Source organism: Gossypium hirsutum, chromosome D13 (assembly GCF_007990345.1).
Source record: "Gossypium hirsutum isolate 1008001.06 chromosome D13, Gossypium_hirsutum_v2.1, whole genome shotgun sequence".
Taxonomy (NCBI): domain Eukaryota; kingdom Viridiplantae; phylum Streptophyta; class Magnoliopsida; order Malvales; family Malvaceae; genus Gossypium; species Gossypium hirsutum.
The window spans coordinates 57,878,616-57,896,464 of NC_053449.1; the positions used below are offsets into that span (position 1 = coordinate 57,878,616).

The following is a 17,849-nucleotide window of genomic DNA, read 5'->3' on the forward strand; positions in this document are numbered from 1 at the left end:
CTCATCCCAACCAAAACCGCTGTTGTTTTGGCCATTAAGCATGTCGTAGATGACTGACCATTCCCTTTTTAGACACCTAATCCGAGATTCAATATTTGGCTTCGCCTTCAACATTGCTCTTGGTAAAGCCTTTTCTAGCATTTTTCCTAGCTCGTTCAAATAACTGGCCTTGAACCCGGTATCAGCATTAAATGTTCCTACATTGTGCAAATCCACCATGCAAGAAACCAAGACTGCATCTTCTTCTGGAATCTATTTTCTTTTGCTTCCTCGAGAAGCTTGAGAAGAAGCATGTGATTGTGGAACACCTGACATAATTATCTTAAGAAAAAAAAACAAATTAACATTATTTACTGTTTTTAATATCATGAATCAAAAGCTCAATACTAAATTTAATGAAATAACACATGCTGAATGAAAAGATAATTGAATTATAATTCAACAAAGTTTAGTACAATACAGAATTATAACACAAAGTTTAGTACAAAGTTTCATAAACTAGATACATAAAATAACATCAACAAATTAATTGTAACTCAATTTGTCCCTAAACCTAACTAATTTCTAGATGCTTGCCATTCATCGAACATTTGGTTGGCTAGATCCATCCTCCAAGTAGCCCAAGCATCCGATGGATGAATATTTGTGATATTCGGTTCATCGTCATCCACCACATTAGTAGGTAATCCTTCTCCCACCTCCGCTTCAATGGGATCAATACTTATATGGGTTCGAATAAAATTATGGAGCAAACAACATGCAATAATAATTCTATTGTGCACCCTTACAGGATAAAACGATGGACTCCTAAGTATTCCCCATCTAAGTTTTAATAAGCCAAAGCATCTTTCAATGACATTACATGCTGAGGCATGTTTCATATTAAAAAACTCTTGCGGAGAACTTGGCTGATAACCCTGACGCCACTCGTTCAGATGATATCGCTGTCCTCTAAATGGTGCAAGAAATCCCTCACAATTTGTGTATCCAGCATCAACTAGATAATAACAACCTATAAAATAAATTTTTTAATAAATGATTAATTCAGCACACAAAGTTTGATCTTAATAGTGAATTATTCAAATTCCTCTAACTATACACTTTACCATGGGGAACTTTTAGTCCATGTGTTCTACTAATGGCATCTCGGAGCACCCGTCCATCGGCAACTGAACCTTCCCAACCAGGAAGAACATAAACTAATTGCATCTCAGGTGTACAAACACCTAGCATATTTGTTGCTATGTCGTCTTTTCGGGTTCGATATCTAGGTTTATCAACTGTTGGCACCCTAATCTTGATGTGGGTTCCATCAAGAGCACCTAAGCAATTCTATATCACATGATATAAAACATTGAGTTAGAATACTAATTTAAATCTAAGTCAACTAAATGTTGTACAAGCTATATATAAAACTCAGTCTAATACCTTAAACCATTTCCACCTTGTGTCAGAAAAATCGGCTGTAATTGGCTCCGGCTTTTTAAATAAGACATCTTGTAAGCGTATGACAGCATTTAAAACACTATGAAATGTTCTGCTAACAGTTTCCCCGGACCTTCTAAAGTGATGCTTGATAACTCGATTTTTCAGGTGATGGGAGATGATATGTAAAAACATTGCTACTTGCTCATCAACAAGCATGAACCTTGACGACTTCAATCCCCCTATCGATTCTAACATCTCACATAGTTTAAAAAAGGCAGTTCTATTCATCCTAACTTGTACAATACAAGTCTCGTCACTAGCATATACAAGCCTCTTCACATAATCCCGTTTTGCATAAAATCTAAGGTATAAGACCTAATACTTGGTCTATAAGTTTGTAGGCTAAGGCTGGCACCCATTTTAAATAAGAACCAAATCGCAATTCTACAGATTTCCAACCATATTGTCAATGCAAGACCAATTCTTTTCTGCCTCACACTTTGTGCAATTAAAGGCAGACGAGCCATTACTACAACATATTAAAATTAGAACACACTATCAATGAATTGAAGTTGCAATTACACTAACAAAAAAAATCCTAAAAGGATTAAATTGTATTACTAAATAATTAGAAGGTTTAATACTGCAGTAAATCTATTTTATTCAAGGGAAGCTAGATCCCTGCTTGCCTTGCCCTCCCTTATATTAACTATAGTAATTAAGGTATCAAAACTTGTTTATTTTGTAAAGCAACAAATTTATATATACTTTTCCTTATTTTAATTATTAAAAAAGGGTTCAATAAATATGAATTTGGAGACCCAAGTTTAATTAGATTTTCTTCACATGGTAGGTTCAAATGTGAAAATATTTTCTAAGCATCATTATTTATTTTTATAAGAATGAGGATTTGCTTTAATAATCTTCATTCTCTTGTTTTAAAACTTTTATAACATTCCAAATTTAAATTTCTTTATTAAAATATTAAATTTCTTGATTTTTAATAAAATATTAAAGTCCTTATTTTAAAGATTAATTAGTCCTTATTTTAATAAAATATTAAAGTCCTTATTTTAATTATTGATTAGTCCTTATTTTAATAAAACATTAAAGTCCTTATTTTAATTATTGATTAGTCCTTATTTTAATAAAATATTAAAGTCCTTATTTTAAATATTGATTAGTCCTTATTTTAATAAAATATTAAAGTCCTTATTTTAATTATTGATTAGTCCTTATTTTAATAAAATATTAAAGTCCTTATTTTAATTATTGATTAGTCCTTATTTTAATAAAATATTCAAGTCCTTATTTTAAATATTGATTAGTCCTTATTTTAATAAAATATTAAAGTCCTTATTTTAAATATTGATTAGTCCTTATTTTAATAAAATATTCAAGTCCTTATTTTAATTATTGATTAGTCCTTATTTTAATGAAATATTAAAGTCCTTATTTTAATTATTGATGTAATTATTTAAAATCAAATGAATCAACTAAAAATTTACTAATAATCGAGTGCTTATTTATATAATTTAGCAAAAAATATTATAGAATACAACTTATTTTAAAATATATATTTTATCAAGGAATGTTTAACTTTTTTTTTCGAATTCGATTTTCCGAGTTACAAGATCCCATTAGCTTATATATTAGAATTTTAACTTCCACTCTCAAAATAACTTTGATTATTATTATTTATGATTAAACAAATATAAACTTATATATTAAAGATAATGTGACATTAGGAAAACCAAAGAGACAAATTTGTATAATATGGAATCCATTATAAACATAAAAGGCCCTATCTATTTTGTTGATTTTCATTCACTGCAATTCAATATTCATAGTTGAATTATATCAATCACATCTTATTTATATAGAATTAAATGCAGGATTGTGATCCCATTTAATTTCGAATTTATAATATTGTTTCGATTATTTGAAAATCTTAAACAAAATATCCGACATTAACGTACTAATAAATTACAACTTTACTAGTATATGTTAATGGACTTCAAATATTTTATTTTCATATGGAAATATAGGTCTTCTTTTGTACTTTTTAAAAACTGTTCAAAGAAATTTACCAAAACAACCAATTTACTCATATTTCATATTAGAAAGGACCTTTATAATACTTTTAGTAAAACTTCAACATTCTCGAAGATAAATGTAATATACTTGAGTTGAATTCAAATAGTAATAAGTTTAAATCGAAATTAACTCCTCGATGTTCGACACAAGCAGTTTATAATCAGTTTATAAATTTTTAGCACCGAAATTCGACCGATTTTAATTGGTGTAAATGAAAACATATCATCAATCACATGTTTTGATTTAATCTCCATTTTAGCAAATCAGAAAAATCCAATTTTTATTATAAGAACACAAATAATGAACATGTCCTGCAAGTAACTCGTTTCCGTCACTAGCATATCCATTTTCATATTCTACTGACTAACATAAACAAATTCAATTTCCAGCAGACAATCAAAACAATTTCCAGCAGACAATCATAACAATTTCCAGCAGACAATCAAAACAATTTTAGAACAAATCAAGAACAATAACAAAACAAATGCAACATAAACCAGTTTCATCTTCTAGTCACTAACAAATCAATACAAATCAATAACATTGTCCAGTAGACTATCAAAACATGAAGCAAGCAACAGGCTGACTTTGAATAGAAAACAGGCTGACTTTCCAGTTTCATCGCCTATAAATTCTTCAAATATGAAGCAAGCAATCTCATATTTCCAGTCAAACATGCTGACTTTGAATAGAAAACCATGGTCACACACATTATTTGGGGTCCACTATCATCTCTTGTTATGGCAAGAGACAACCTATTGTGGCACGATCAAGCACAAAGGCCGAATACAGGGCAATAGCAACGGAAGCAGGAGATGTACATATGGTTACTACAACTCTTGAAATGTCTAAAGCAGCATGTTACTATGCAGTTAAGTTGTATTGCAACAACCAATTGGTAACACAACTAGCAAAGAATCTAGCTTTTGATGCATTGATGCACGAATGTAGAATGTAAAGATGCACTATCACTATACTCATGAGAAAATACTTAACGATGAAATTAAGATAAAACACATTTGATTAAAAAATCAAGTTGCCATTTTATTTATCAAAAAAATCAATGGATACAAACTTGAAGAATTTCGTAAGCAACTTAAAATGACCTCAAAATACAATTGTAGTACAAGAGCAAAGGGATTGAAAGGGAGTGTTGCCATCATCACTGACTCTCTCTCTCTCTCTTTCCAAATTTTATCATCACATACTCTATTCATCCATAATTAAAATCATGATTCAATAAATTGTATGCTTTCTTATCATTTCTTTGGTAACATTAATCTTTTAACATCCATCTAAATTTTGTTTTTTTCAATTTAATACCTCCCTATTTGTTGTTTAAGTAATTACATATATTTGCTCCCTCCTTTTCTATTTTCTTTTAAGAGAATGGTTTTATAATGTGACATTCTTTTAAGGAAAATAGTTTTATAATAGTGAAATTATTAGATCATACCAAAATGATAAAGTTTGAGTAAGATTTAATGGGATAGATTAAAGGTAGTATAGAATAATAATGCTTTATAATGTTTCTTTCATACAGCACTGTCAAGATCATCCTTAATTAAGATTTAATCAGACATAAGCAAAAATCAATGAAATTAATCCCAGCACTGTATCTTCCTGTGCTAAATGATGAAGAACATAATAAACGGAATCAATGATAACAGAGACCGAGATAACAAATCAATATTTCAATCATATACATTCACAACAGATGAAGATAAACATCTCTTTTACTTCAATGATATATGATGACTCAAAGGGAAATAAATAGCAAAAGAAAATAAACAGCAATAGAAACATGCAATCGGGGAAACTAACCTGTACTGACTTGATCGGGGCAGAGATATATGAAGAACAACCTGTAATCGGAAAAGGGGAAACCGATTAGGTTAACAGTGCAATTATCGATGAAGAAGTCACTGCACTAACAAGGCAGTGATTCGAATCTGCTAACCTAGAATTAAGCTAAAGACACTACAAGGCAGCCATTGAAACTAATTACAGAGAGAAAAAGAGAGTTAGAAAAGAAAAGAAAAGAAAAAAGAGAGTTGAAACTCATTACAGTGATTCCATTCTTTTACCTTTCAGTTGCAGTAACCTGGAGACCCACCAACTGAGAGCAATCGAAAAGTGACAGAGAGAACAAGAAAAGAAAAAGGTCGACTGGTTGAGAAGGCAATCGAAAGAGTGGCAGAGAGAAAAAGAAAAGAAAGGAAACGGAGGGAGCAAATCGGCAGCAAAGAGGCGTAATGGACTAGGAGCAAATCGGCAGAAAAGAAAAGCAAAGAAACAAGGAAATCAGATGAAGGAATAGAAGAGAAACAAAGGGGATCGGGGGAGGGTAAATCAGGGAGGTGATGCTGAATCGGTAGCTAATCTGGGCAAAAGAGGGGGAATAGAAATCGGTGGTTTTCACCGATTAAGAAGGTAATGGATTAGGTGCGTATTACCAATACATCAAACCAAACGATGTAATACACCCGGATTAGGTGGGGCCCATCGATTAGGGGTGTATTGGCATAGCCAATACACCAAACCAAACATGCTCTAAACAATTAGACTAAATTTATTATTATAACAAAAAATAAATAAAAAGGTAAGACAATTATTTTTAGATAATATCTACAAAAATAAAATTACATGTTATTTAATTTTGTTTATATTATTCATTATATATAGATTTAATATTTTACATAACACAAACCCAAGCATATTTTTTTTGGTAAAATAAAACAATTACTTGTCTAAATTACAAAAATTATTCTAAAGAGGAAAAAAACCCCTTATCCTGTCAGAATCAATAAAAAATAAACTTTCCATTGGGGGAGAATCAAAAACTTGCAGCTCCTCTTTATTAACCAAAGTCAACTTTGCTAAGCAGCCTGCAACCTGGTTTTGCTCTCTAGGGATATATAGCAAAAGCCACTGACCTTTTTGGGACAAAATGCGTTGTATCCTTCTGATCAAAGCTGAGTTCGAAGAATTAAAGAAACTTCTTTGTATGGCTTTCACAACTTCTAAGCTATCAGATTGAATTATCACCTTATCATAACCACCACACTGAATGAGTTTAAGTCCCTCTAGGATTCCCCAAAGTTCTGCATAAAAAATCGAATATTTCCCTAGATATCTATTATATCCAAAAACCCAATCACCATTCTCATCCCGCATTATTTCCTCAGCGGCTGCTTTACCAGATTACAATTGAACGGCACCATCTGTATTCATCAAGAGCCATTTTTCACTTTTCGACTCTCCAATGTAAGTCTCACAACAGCTAATCAGATCGACAATGATGTCAGAAAAATACTTTTTGGCCCAACTGCTTAAAACTTTAACTATTTCCTCCGGGCTCCAAGTTCTTCCTTAAAAAATTAAAAGGTTGTGGTTCTTCCATATACGCCAAGCAAGTAGACCAAAGAAGCATGACCAGTTGGCTCCTCTCTCGTGTATCTTGGTAGTGTCCTGCACATTAAAATAAATTCGATCATGTAAACTGTTTGAAAAAAATTCGTTAGATGACTTACTTGGATGACCTGTCTCCAGATTACCTTAGCAATTGTGCAATCTTTAAGAATATGAAGGATACCTTCCAAAGCATGACCACAAAGAGGACAAAAGAGATCGACTGCTATTCCTCGCTTAACCCCTTCCACATTGCTAAGAAGACTTTGTTTCAGAACAGTCCATAAGAAGAAACGAACCCTTTGAAGACTTGGCAACTTCCAAGCACACTTCTATTTATCATCTTTAGCGCTCCAATACGCCATAATACACATAATACGCCATATCACATCATCTAATAGCCATATTTTAAAAATATCCAAGTTCCACAAACCTTCCTCAGTAACCATTTCATTGAGTAGACAATCAATATCAATATTGACATTGGTGGGTATAAGTTTATTCAAAAACCCCACCTCTGAAACCTAATTGTCCTTCCAACATCTAATTCTGTTACCATTACTTACATACCTTATTAGGTTTTCCCGTAATAAAGGCCAAACCTTTGAGAGAGATTTCCAAAGAAAAGAGCTCTTAGTTTGCATAATACAGTCTAGAAAATTATCATTTAACCAATATTTTAACCTAATTACTTGGACCCATAAAGTCTCCTTATCTGAAACTATATTAAACCCAAGCTTCAGTAAGAACGATATATTTTGGTCTCGAAGTTTCCTTAGCCCAAGACCACCATACTCTTTAGGTTGGCAAATACAACCCCATCCAACTAAAGACATCTTTTTTGCCCTCAGAAGAACCCTAAATGAATCTTTTCACCAATCTTTTTATTATGCAATTAAGACAATTCACATTTAATTTTTAATAATTAATTTTAGATTATAAAATTAAGACAATTCATATTGCTAAAGATGATGATTTTATATCTCAGTCTTTTATTGATTGAGTTTGAAAAACTTTTATGAAAGCTTGTTATTTATGCACATAATGGTTTAAAGAAATTATTGAGTGAACGCCTCTGGTTAATATCTAAATCATTACTTATGAGAACTAAACTTCCTATTTCATCATGAGATTATGTTGATTTACGTGTTGTACGCATCAAGCCAACAAGTTATAAGTACTTCCCATTACAATTGATTTTTGGTCAAGAGCTAAATATTTCCCATCTTAGAATTTTTGTATGTGCATATATGTTTCAATTGCTCCAGCACAACGCAAAAAGATGTGAGAATCCTCAAAGAAAGTTGGGAATATATATTACTTACAAGTCTCCTTATATTATTAGATGTTTTGAATGTATTGAAGATTCAATTATGACATGATTTGTGATTACTATTTTAATTTGATAGTTTTCTCGATATTAGGGGGAGAGTAATAATAGCTTAATGAAACCATTACTTGTAATGAGTTATCATTATCTAGATCCTTATAGAGAGTATTTTGAACCAGAAGTTTAAAAAGGATAACTCATTTTATTAAAAGTTAACTATCAGATGTATTTACAAACTTAATGAGAATAACTAAGTGTTGTATACCATATAATATCTTGAATCAAAGTCCTAGTAAGACAATCAATTAGAATAAATCATAGATTGATCGGTTCCAAAGATGAAAATTCTTCTACATGGTCATATAGTGGAGGCGAGTGCTCTAAAAAACCCAAGACATAATTAATAGCTAAAACTCTAGAAGTGGTTCAGGTACCTGAAATTGAAGATTAAAATAGTGAAAATAAAGAAATCTCAATAAGTTATGTCATTTCGAGAAAATGTGGAACCGATAATAAAAGTGGTCGAAAATAGTTTTGCATGCAATATTATTGTTGAAATAATAGAAAGACGCAACTCAAGTACAATTAAATTTGTTGAGTTTTTGGAACAATAGTTTAAATATCTAAATGAATAAAGCCAGTGAGTATATAAATGAAGTAGTTTTGCAAAAAAAAGAATAAAATATGAAGTTTTTTGCTAAATCCTAGCATTGATTATAAAAATATATAATATTTTTTTGTGGTGGATGCAATAACTTTTAGATATATTATTAAACTAATAGTTCATAAAAGATTTAACTTACGTCTAATGGTTGTTGTTACAACCTTTTATGAATCACTATATAGTAAAGTTCATATTAAAATTCTTGAAGGATTTAGAATGCTAGAATCATATTGAAATTCTCAAGAAATTGCTCATTTATATGAATTAAAATAGAACGTATGTGGTAAATTTGACTTAGTGAATGGTAGTTGAAGGAGGATTATAAAATGATCCAAAATATCTGTTTTTATTTTTATTAAAAAATCATTCCTAAAGTTTGTTATTATTATTGTTAAAACTCCTGAAGATATCTTAATATATTTCTCCAAAAAATTTTCTCATTCGTGACTTTCAAAAGAATGGTGATATAAATGTTTAGCAAATACATTCAAATAGTCATTTGAAAAGTTAATATTCAAGATTGAATACGTAGAATATGATATATTATGTGATGTTTTCATGAGGGAGAGTAAATACATGCTGTACTCTTTTTTCCTTAACCGAGATTTTGTTGCATTGGGTTTTCCTGGTAAGGTTTTTAATGAGATAGTATGTTATGTGTATTATAGATATGTGTACTCTTTTTCCTTCACTAGGAATTTTTTTCCCACAGGGTTTTCATCTTAGTAAGGTTTTAATAAGACACATTATCTACCAATGGATATTTAAGGGGGAGTGTTATGAATATATTATTATTAAGTGGATGTCCATCAAAATTAAGATAAGTTCTGATGTACTTTAAATTCTAATAGTCATTAGAAGTAGAGTTCTATTTCATGTATGCTTCTTATGTTTATAAATATAAACTTTGGAGAAACATTGTAGAGAATTTCCATTGATCAATAAAATACGCTTTCTGTTTTGCTCTTCCATTTTCTTTGTTTTTTACTCTTTATTTTTTTATTTTATAATAATTCTTTAGCTATAAGTGAACTGGTAAAGTGTTTATAGGCATGGACATTGTTATCAATACAATAGGACATGAGTTTAAGTGCGCTGAAGTATATTATTTTCTTATTTATGGGTTAGAGAAGAAAAGACTAACAGATATGATCGGAATTTATAATATGATTGTTTAAAAAAATTTCTGTTAAGCTTAAGTTTAATACTGAGAACTACAATCATAAATTGCCATCGTTAGTTTGGGACATACATTGTTATGTATAGAAAAAACATGTTCCGAGGGATACATGCCCTTAGAATTGACGTGGTCCATGCTCACTCTCACCATTGTTATGTAATTTCCATTTTCTGAATAATTATTTTCTAAAATGGAGTTTTGTCTTTCTCTTACAACTATTAAAAAGAAACTATTTATTTACCATATTTTTCCTATATGAAAAAAAATAATGATAAAATATATAATTTTTAGAATTGACCGTATCATCCATTCTCGATTCAAATTATTTAAAATAAGTTGAATCATATTAATAAAAGAAATAAATTCAATCTTAAATGTTTTAAAAAATAAAAATCAAATAATAGGATAATACATATCATCGAACCCATATTCTTTTTATATTAACAATAATAACTATATTAATCGAACTAAAACTCGTTCAGCAGGTAGAACTTATTTGAATCCAAATGATTTTGCAGAAAAAAAAAAAAAGAGAATTTTAAGGGACGCTTAAAAGGGGAAAAGGAGGCAGAATTTTAATTGTTATTTAATTGAAGAATGAAATGCGAAATTAAGGGACATGAATGGGAGTAGGGAATTTCCTGGACACCCAGAAGTGAGAAAAGTGAAAATTGAAGAGGGAAACAAAATCATGGGAGAATTGAATTAAATGAATTGAACATAGCATCATCATCATCATCACCTTCAATTCTACATAGCAACTGATTCACTGCTGAAGCAATTCCATCCCCTGTAGTCAGCTTGCAATCATCTTCTACCTGCATTCCCAAACATCAATTTATAACCACATCCGTCTTAAATAGTAGCAATTATTTGGTAATAATAGATAATTACCTTGAGAGTGAGAGAATAGAGGACAATTAGAGCAGCGGTTGTGACATTGAGATGAAGGATGGTGAGACGCATAGCATTCAAGCCTGAAACCAATCTGAAGAGCAGAGAGGGTCGCCTTTTCCATCTTATTTTGAGGTTTGCATGCCTCTCATTTACGTTAACTTCTATATCACCAATGGGTGTTGAGTACTGTGGGGATGTGAAGAAGTCATCAAATTTTGGTCTTTCTTCTTTTACCTCTTTCTGACCACTTAGCCATTGAAGCCTTTGCTCTAGCTCTTTTACAAAATTGATAGCTCCCCCTATAATGGATGCTTGATCCCCCTATAAGAAACACAATATCTTTCACATCTTAGTTGGATACAATGAATGCGATTGCAGTGGTTAGTTAAAAGAGAAACATGCATACCCTTTGAGCATAAGATGGAGGCATTAAAGATCGAAGAAGGGAAAGATATTGATTCATTTGCTTTCTTCTATTGCGCTCAACTGTGATGTGAGTCATTCTCTGGTTCTCCATCTCTTCCTTGTTTTTTGGAGCCTTGGTGGATCGACGTCTCTTCCGGCGACCCATAGCCGACGGACCACTGGAATGGGGTAATGGTGGAGCCATTGAAGTTTGTGAAGAAGAACTAACCCGATGATCTCCATCAACTAGATTATTGGTATCTGATGTTTGGTTGCCAGGAATATGTTCAAAGCAGAAATTTTCTTCTTCTTTCCCCAACCCCAATCCGTAACTCCAATTCCCTCCTAACAACACATCTTTGCCGTTGTAACCAAACCAGTCTTGCTGGAATATCACTGCTTCCATTGCCATTGATCTTTCACTCTTTTCAGCTCAAAATTGAACAAAATTAACTTGTTATTGTTTAGTTAAGACAAACACCCCCCCCCCAAAAAAAAAAGAAGAAGAATGAATTGGGATATCAGCCTTGATGGGGATTGAGCTTGAACTTTGAGTGAAGAAGTGAGCTTTTTAAAGGGATTTTATAAGAAATTTCAGGGTTTTTTTCAGGTTATGTTATTTAATATGTTAAATGTGATGCGACCGTAAACACAATTAAAAAGAAATATAAGATTTATACCGCATTATTGCACGTGAAATAGTATGAAATTTTATTGAGAAAAAGGAATAGAAAACAAAGGCCAAATGGTACAAAAATGAGATTTCCACAACAAGAATAGTAATTTGATCTGTCGATGGAATGTGACATAGGAAGGATTAGTACCACCAATCTAGGTTACCTCCCAAATTCTTGACCATACTTAAGCCTTTCTTCCTTACACCGCATAACTTACAATTTGTCAACCTCTATTCAATCACATCAAGAAGTAATTCTCTAATATTGAAAAGGTTAATGAAGACCCTCGTCCTGCCTAAAGAGTTCATCCGTACCGCCATCTTCTCTTCTATCCTGAAATCTCCCTTCAATTAACCATCATACATTGTTTAACAATATCTTTTGTTTGCAGAATCACGGTCATTGGATTTAGGATTCTATTATTCATCATTGTTTAACACCAGATAGGCTACAACGTACAAGCCAATTCCACACCTAATTCTTGATCAAGTTTACCATCACCCCAACAAATAATCCATCTCCTGACCCACTCACTAATATTAGTATGATCCAAGTTAGAAACTCTAAACCAACAATTACTACCAAACCGAACTGCTTAGGTAAACTGATAACCCAAGAAGAGAAGTTCATAGTTCTTCCTTTTGTCTGAACAAAGAATAAGCAAATCATTCGTTAACTTGTATGCTTTCAGAACTCTACTCTACTAGGCAACCCTCCTACGCATAGTTTCTATAAGAAAACTATGATCTTTTTGTAGGAGTTTGAGTTTCCAAAGCTTACCCCAAACAGCCTTAGCCCGCCCATTGATTGTAGTTTCTTTTGAACTCTCATCCCCTTACTTGAAATTTGATGGGCTAATCTCGTGGATAACTTGCCCGGATTACAATACTTCTAAATTACTATATCATCCCCTCTTATGCTTCTTTTATGCTTGTCGCTTTTGATGGTTTACTTTTTAGGAAGCTAATTTTGGCTCATGTGAGCAAGATACTGGCTATCTGTTAAAACATTTTTCATGAGATTTTATTCAGTTGATTCTTTGGTATCTCATGTGTGTTTGTGGAATGATGATAGGGGGAGTATGTATCATTTACTTGTGTTTTGTAAATAAAATCAAAATGGGAGATTGTTAGGAGAAAGGCTATCCAAGACTGATGACTGCACATATCCTATTGAAACAATTATTTAAACATTTGTTCAGACAAGACCTATGGGACAATTTGAGTACTATGAGATGTTGGCATTTTGATTTAGGCCTACATATATGTTTTTATCATAAGCAAATGGACTTCAAGACCTATTTCTTTTCATCTCAAACCTTGGAAGTTAGAGACCAACATGTCTTATCACATAAAGCTTATCATTATCATTTAAAGTATTTATTTGGTGATTTATCTACTAAACTTACTTAGATAATAAGGTTGTGTTTTGGTATGATAGGCTTTTGTCCTAGATTATTATGCACCAAGTTGAAGTATTTATCTCCACAAAACTTGATCTTGAATACTGCCTCATTTGGCCTATAAATAGTCAACTATTTTGCATGTAAAGATGCATCTTTTGGAGAGTTCTTTTGCTGATTTTGTCCGTTTATTTGTTGTCGACTTTTACTTGTATGTTGCACTTGTTTCATAAGATTTATTGGAGAGTTTTACTAGTTGTACTGTTAGATTTTTAGGGTGAGTGATTTGTAACAAGTCAGTGTTATTTATTGGAGCTGCAATTCTTCTTTATGTAAGAGTAGATTGGGCTTTAACTAATAGGTTACTAGATCGATTGTTGAATAAAATCATTTATTGAGTGAGGCTCCGCGTACTAGGATTAGTGAATTTGACTTACGTTAGCAAATCTCGTGTTTATTCTTCGCCTCCTCTTTTTTGCTTGTTGCCCGTGTTCTGATTAAATTCGTGTGTTTGAACACACAGTCTAAACACCAAATTGAGCAGGGAAGCAAACCGAGGTTCTTACATACTAGACCATATCTTACCTAATAAATAAAAGGTAAAAGTACCCTCAAGGCCCCTATACTAAGAGTTAAATTATATTTGTCCCCTTTATTAAAAATTGACAAATTAATCCATGTTCGTTAGATCAAAAAGCAAATTGATCCTTTTTGTTAAAAAATTCATCCATTTCTTCTATTAAAAATTAGCGTAGTTGATGGAATAACCAGACAGTTACACATAACATGTCGCGTGTACCTTATGCTGACTTATAGTGGCCAATTTTCAATAGTAGAATTGGATGAAATTTATAACAGAAAGATCAGTTTACTCTTTGATCTAACATAAAAGAAACAAATATAACCCGATTCTCAATTCAAAGAACTCTATAATATTTTTATCCAAATAAAACGAAAAATATCATAAGTTATATATAAATCTACAAGGTCTATACATTAATTAATCCACTTAGGTTTGACGTGAGTGTATTTTTTTATAATATATTTTTAGATAATTTGATTAATGTGAAAAATCAATTGTACAATTAACAGACGCATTATTTTTATTGACATGATTATATTTAATTAATATGGTGGATGCTTTTGATGGGGCAACTTTGCTTTGACACTTTTCTTCTACTTGCATTGTAAAATTTTACAATGCAAGTAGAAGAAAAGCATCAAACATAATCTATTGATGCAGGTATCGTATGAATAGAATAAATTATTGTACTAGAAAATTATATTATAGGTTCAATTTTTAAGAAAGATTGGAGGGATGCTTTGTATAAAATTAACTTTCTAGATAGAATCTTAATAAGGTTCAACAAATTATGCCTAGATTTATTATAGTAGACGGATAGGAAGAGAGAAAAACTGTCTTAGGAAGAAAATGACAAATTTTGGGAAGATTTGAAGGCGGAGAAACCATTTCTATTATAGTAGTACTAAAACTTCAAAACCTAATTTTTTTTTTTAGAAATGAAATTATATTATAACGGTGAGGAACAAATAAGAAATAATATGGGATTACAAGGACAAATTATGTCATTTCATTCTCTATAATTTTATTTTCTTTGCTTTTTTTTCTATTATTCTTGGATTCTTCTTCTACAACTTTACTTTTTATTATATTTGGATTGACTTAAAGTATTGTTGAGTAATTCAGAGCATAAGCTCCAAATCTCTTTTGATCTACTTTTATTTTACAAGAACTTGAAAACATGTGAGTTTATTTCCAAGAAGATTTCGAGATTTTTAGGATGTATTTTGATATGTTGGAAAAAAAATGAAAAAGAAAGTGAAACCAATGGTGTATACTAGCTTGGAATCAAATCCTAACGCTTTTTTTTTGGGTGGTGTGTTGGGTAGGTGGTAGGCAACATGTATCTTAAGGGTAACTAAAGTTTGGTATGATCACATAATCCGATAGAAAGGTAGAAATGTTGATATGTTGTTAAGGCTTTCAATTGGATCATCCAATCGATTTGATCTCTAGTGAATACATCATAAGGTTTAACAAAATTTTATTTGTGACCAAATACAACATAATACTCTTTGCCAAGAAATGATTAAAAATGGTCTTAACAAAAAGTTTCAACCTGGGTATAGGTCCCATAGGTCAATCAATAGTGTTGGATTTCTTGATTTTGATTTGGACTAGTCGAATTTCATCCATCGATTAATGTTGAATGACATTTCTTAGTTAATATGATTCAACTCTTTTTAAATTTTTTGCCTCTACAACTTTCTTTCTTGTTTGCATTATTAGAAGTGATGTAACACCATTGGACTTGGATGTAAAATTAAAAAAATTGATTAAACAACTAGCTGTACCCCTAAGATGACTTTATTTGCCAATAATAATTAAGATGATGAGTAAAGTGTACCAAGGTTCAATATCTCTATTCTAAAAAGTCTAAAGTGTAGCAGAAGAAGTTTATACATACATACATACATATATTTCATTTTTAAAGTCTTCCATTGAAAATGTGTTGACATAATAATTAGTACGTTCACCACCTTAAAACTCTAAATATGACTTGAATTTAAATTATGCTAATCACATTATTATTAAGATTTTATCCTCATCTTATAATTCACCCCGGAAAAAAGGTCATCCAATTATCTTCACGTTTTTGTCTCCTCAGCCCATCACATGGGTGACCTTTTTTCCAATATAAAATATTCTTCCCTAATTCTAAATGTGGTGTTTTTTTAAGCATGGAAACTAGTGAGCATACCTAACCACATAATTCACATTAAATCATCAGTGGTGACCAATTTTCTAACATGAAAATCTACCTAATTAATTCCTAAAGCTCACACATCCAAAATATAATTACAACAAAAATAAGGGTATTTTTGATAAATTGAAAATTATGCGCTGACAATTTAAAAATCAAATTTTTAGTACTAAATTTTATAAGCACTGAATTTATATTATAAAATTGTTTGATATATTAATAAAAATTAAGCATCAAATATAATTATTTTCTTTGATAATAGAAAATTTTGATTTTTGAAAATTCATTATTTCATAATTTTAATCTTATTAATATGGTATTATTATTTTATTTTGAATAATTTTGATGATAAAAGTTAAATATTTTAATTTTTAATAAAATGAGAAAATAATTTATTTGAAAATAAGATTTTAAAAAATAAAATCAAGTTTTTTTCTCACAAGCTATCTTGTCAATTCAATGCTTTTTTGTTGAAAATATTAATTAAAAAGTTAATATAGTTATCAAACACAATTAAAAATAAATAAAATTTGATCTTCCCTAGGTATTTAGATTAAGTTCGAATCTTACCACTCCAGTCCAAACAGAAATAGGCTCAGACCGTAAAACGAATGAAGATGCTTGTGATTTTCAATGGTTGATCAAACACACCCTAAGGAAGCAACAAAACAACATAGTTTGAAGTTACGAACCCCAAATTGTGACCTATTCATCGAGTGTTAATCTTCTTTAAAAATAGTTTAAGTTCAAATCACAGCTGCGCCTGATAAAAAAAAAGTCATTACATACCCATAATTAGTGTCCTTGGAATATAAAACGAGAAACAAGAGTAAACGAAAGAGATGGAAAACTTGTGTTTGAACACCTTAGATAACATAGTTTCATTGAATCAAATTGTAATACGTCCCCATCACAATATGAGAGAAAAGGCAAACATATGTTTTCAACAATGAAAGGAAATGATTGCAGAAGGGGAAAAACTTTTTCTTTTCTTTGAAATTTATATCCTAAGAACGAGGCAAAATCATTGTGGACTAAAACCACTATCAAATCCCTAGACTGGACTGCCCACGACAGTCCATACCTATCTACCCTTCAAATTTATACCTTTGTATGAATAATGTAGCAGCAAAAATGCTCATTCTCTTCCAATTAATTTCTTCTCAAGGCTCTTTTATTTGGGATATTAATAATTAGGGTAAACTATACCTAATGTACCTGATTGAATTATTAGTAAGTTTATATTTTCGTCATTTATTTCTAAAAAATTATAAAATAATTATTGAATTATTCAAAAAATTACAATTTGATCGCTCAACTTTAAAATGTAACAAAATGATCACTTAACTAGTTAAAAATTTTCTTTTTAAGTTACTAAATTGTAAAATTTAAGAGCTGATAATAATAATAATAATAATAATAATAATAATAATAATGGGAATTGTCATATTATTGAATTTGTGGTAATGAATCCTGCAACGTGTCATTATAACAGCCCTTTGATTAATATATTAATTTTATTATTAATATAATAATTACATAGTTTTTTCCTCTCCATCCCATTCTAAGCAA

At 30.8% G+C, this 17,849-nt stretch overlaps 1 protein-coding gene and 1 long non-coding RNA gene across 2 annotated transcripts; both read right to left on the bottom strand.

Annotated features, from left to right (window-relative positions):
* Nucleotides 1-279: 279 nt before the first annotated feature.
* LOC107888306 (uncharacterized) lies at nt 280-5,657 on the bottom strand. The gene is made up of 3 exons (XR_005923085.1): nt 5,613-5,657; nt 5,350-5,390; nt 280-321 (listed from the first exon to the last, which is right to left on the bottom strand). It is a non-coding gene; the product is annotated as an uncharacterized lncRNA (long non-coding RNA).
* Nucleotides 5,658-10,639: 4,982 nt separating this feature from the next.
* LOC107888305 (transcription factor bHLH94) lies at nt 10,640-11,949 on the bottom strand. Its single transcript, XM_016812372.2, has 3 exons — nt 11,414-11,949; nt 11,005-11,328; nt 10,640-10,928 (listed from the first exon to the last, which is right to left on the bottom strand). The coding sequence occupies exons 1-3, from the start codon at nt 11,822-11,824 to the stop codon at nt 10,800-10,802; spliced, it is 864 nt and encodes a 287-aa protein (XP_016667861.1). The 5' UTR covers nt 11,825-11,949; the 3' UTR covers nt 10,640-10,799.
* Between the last annotated feature and the right edge of the window lie 5,900 nt (nt 11,950-17,849).

What these genes read in the sequence shown, in the direction of transcription:
- LOC107888305 (XM_016812372.2), bottom strand. Translation starts at nt 11,824, where the DNA reads ATGGCAATGGAAGCAGTGATATTCCAGCAAGACTGGTTTGGTTACAAC. An exon ending in CTCCATCTTATGCTCAAAGG is followed by an intron (nt 11,329 to 11,413) that starts GTATGCATGTTT and finishes TGTTTCTTATAG; the next exon opens with GGGGATCAAGCATCCATTAT. An exon ending in TCTATTCTCTCACTCTCAAG is followed by an intron (nt 10,929 to 11,004) that starts GTAATTATCTAT and finishes TTGGGAATGCAG; the next exon opens with GTAGAAGATGATTGCAAGCT.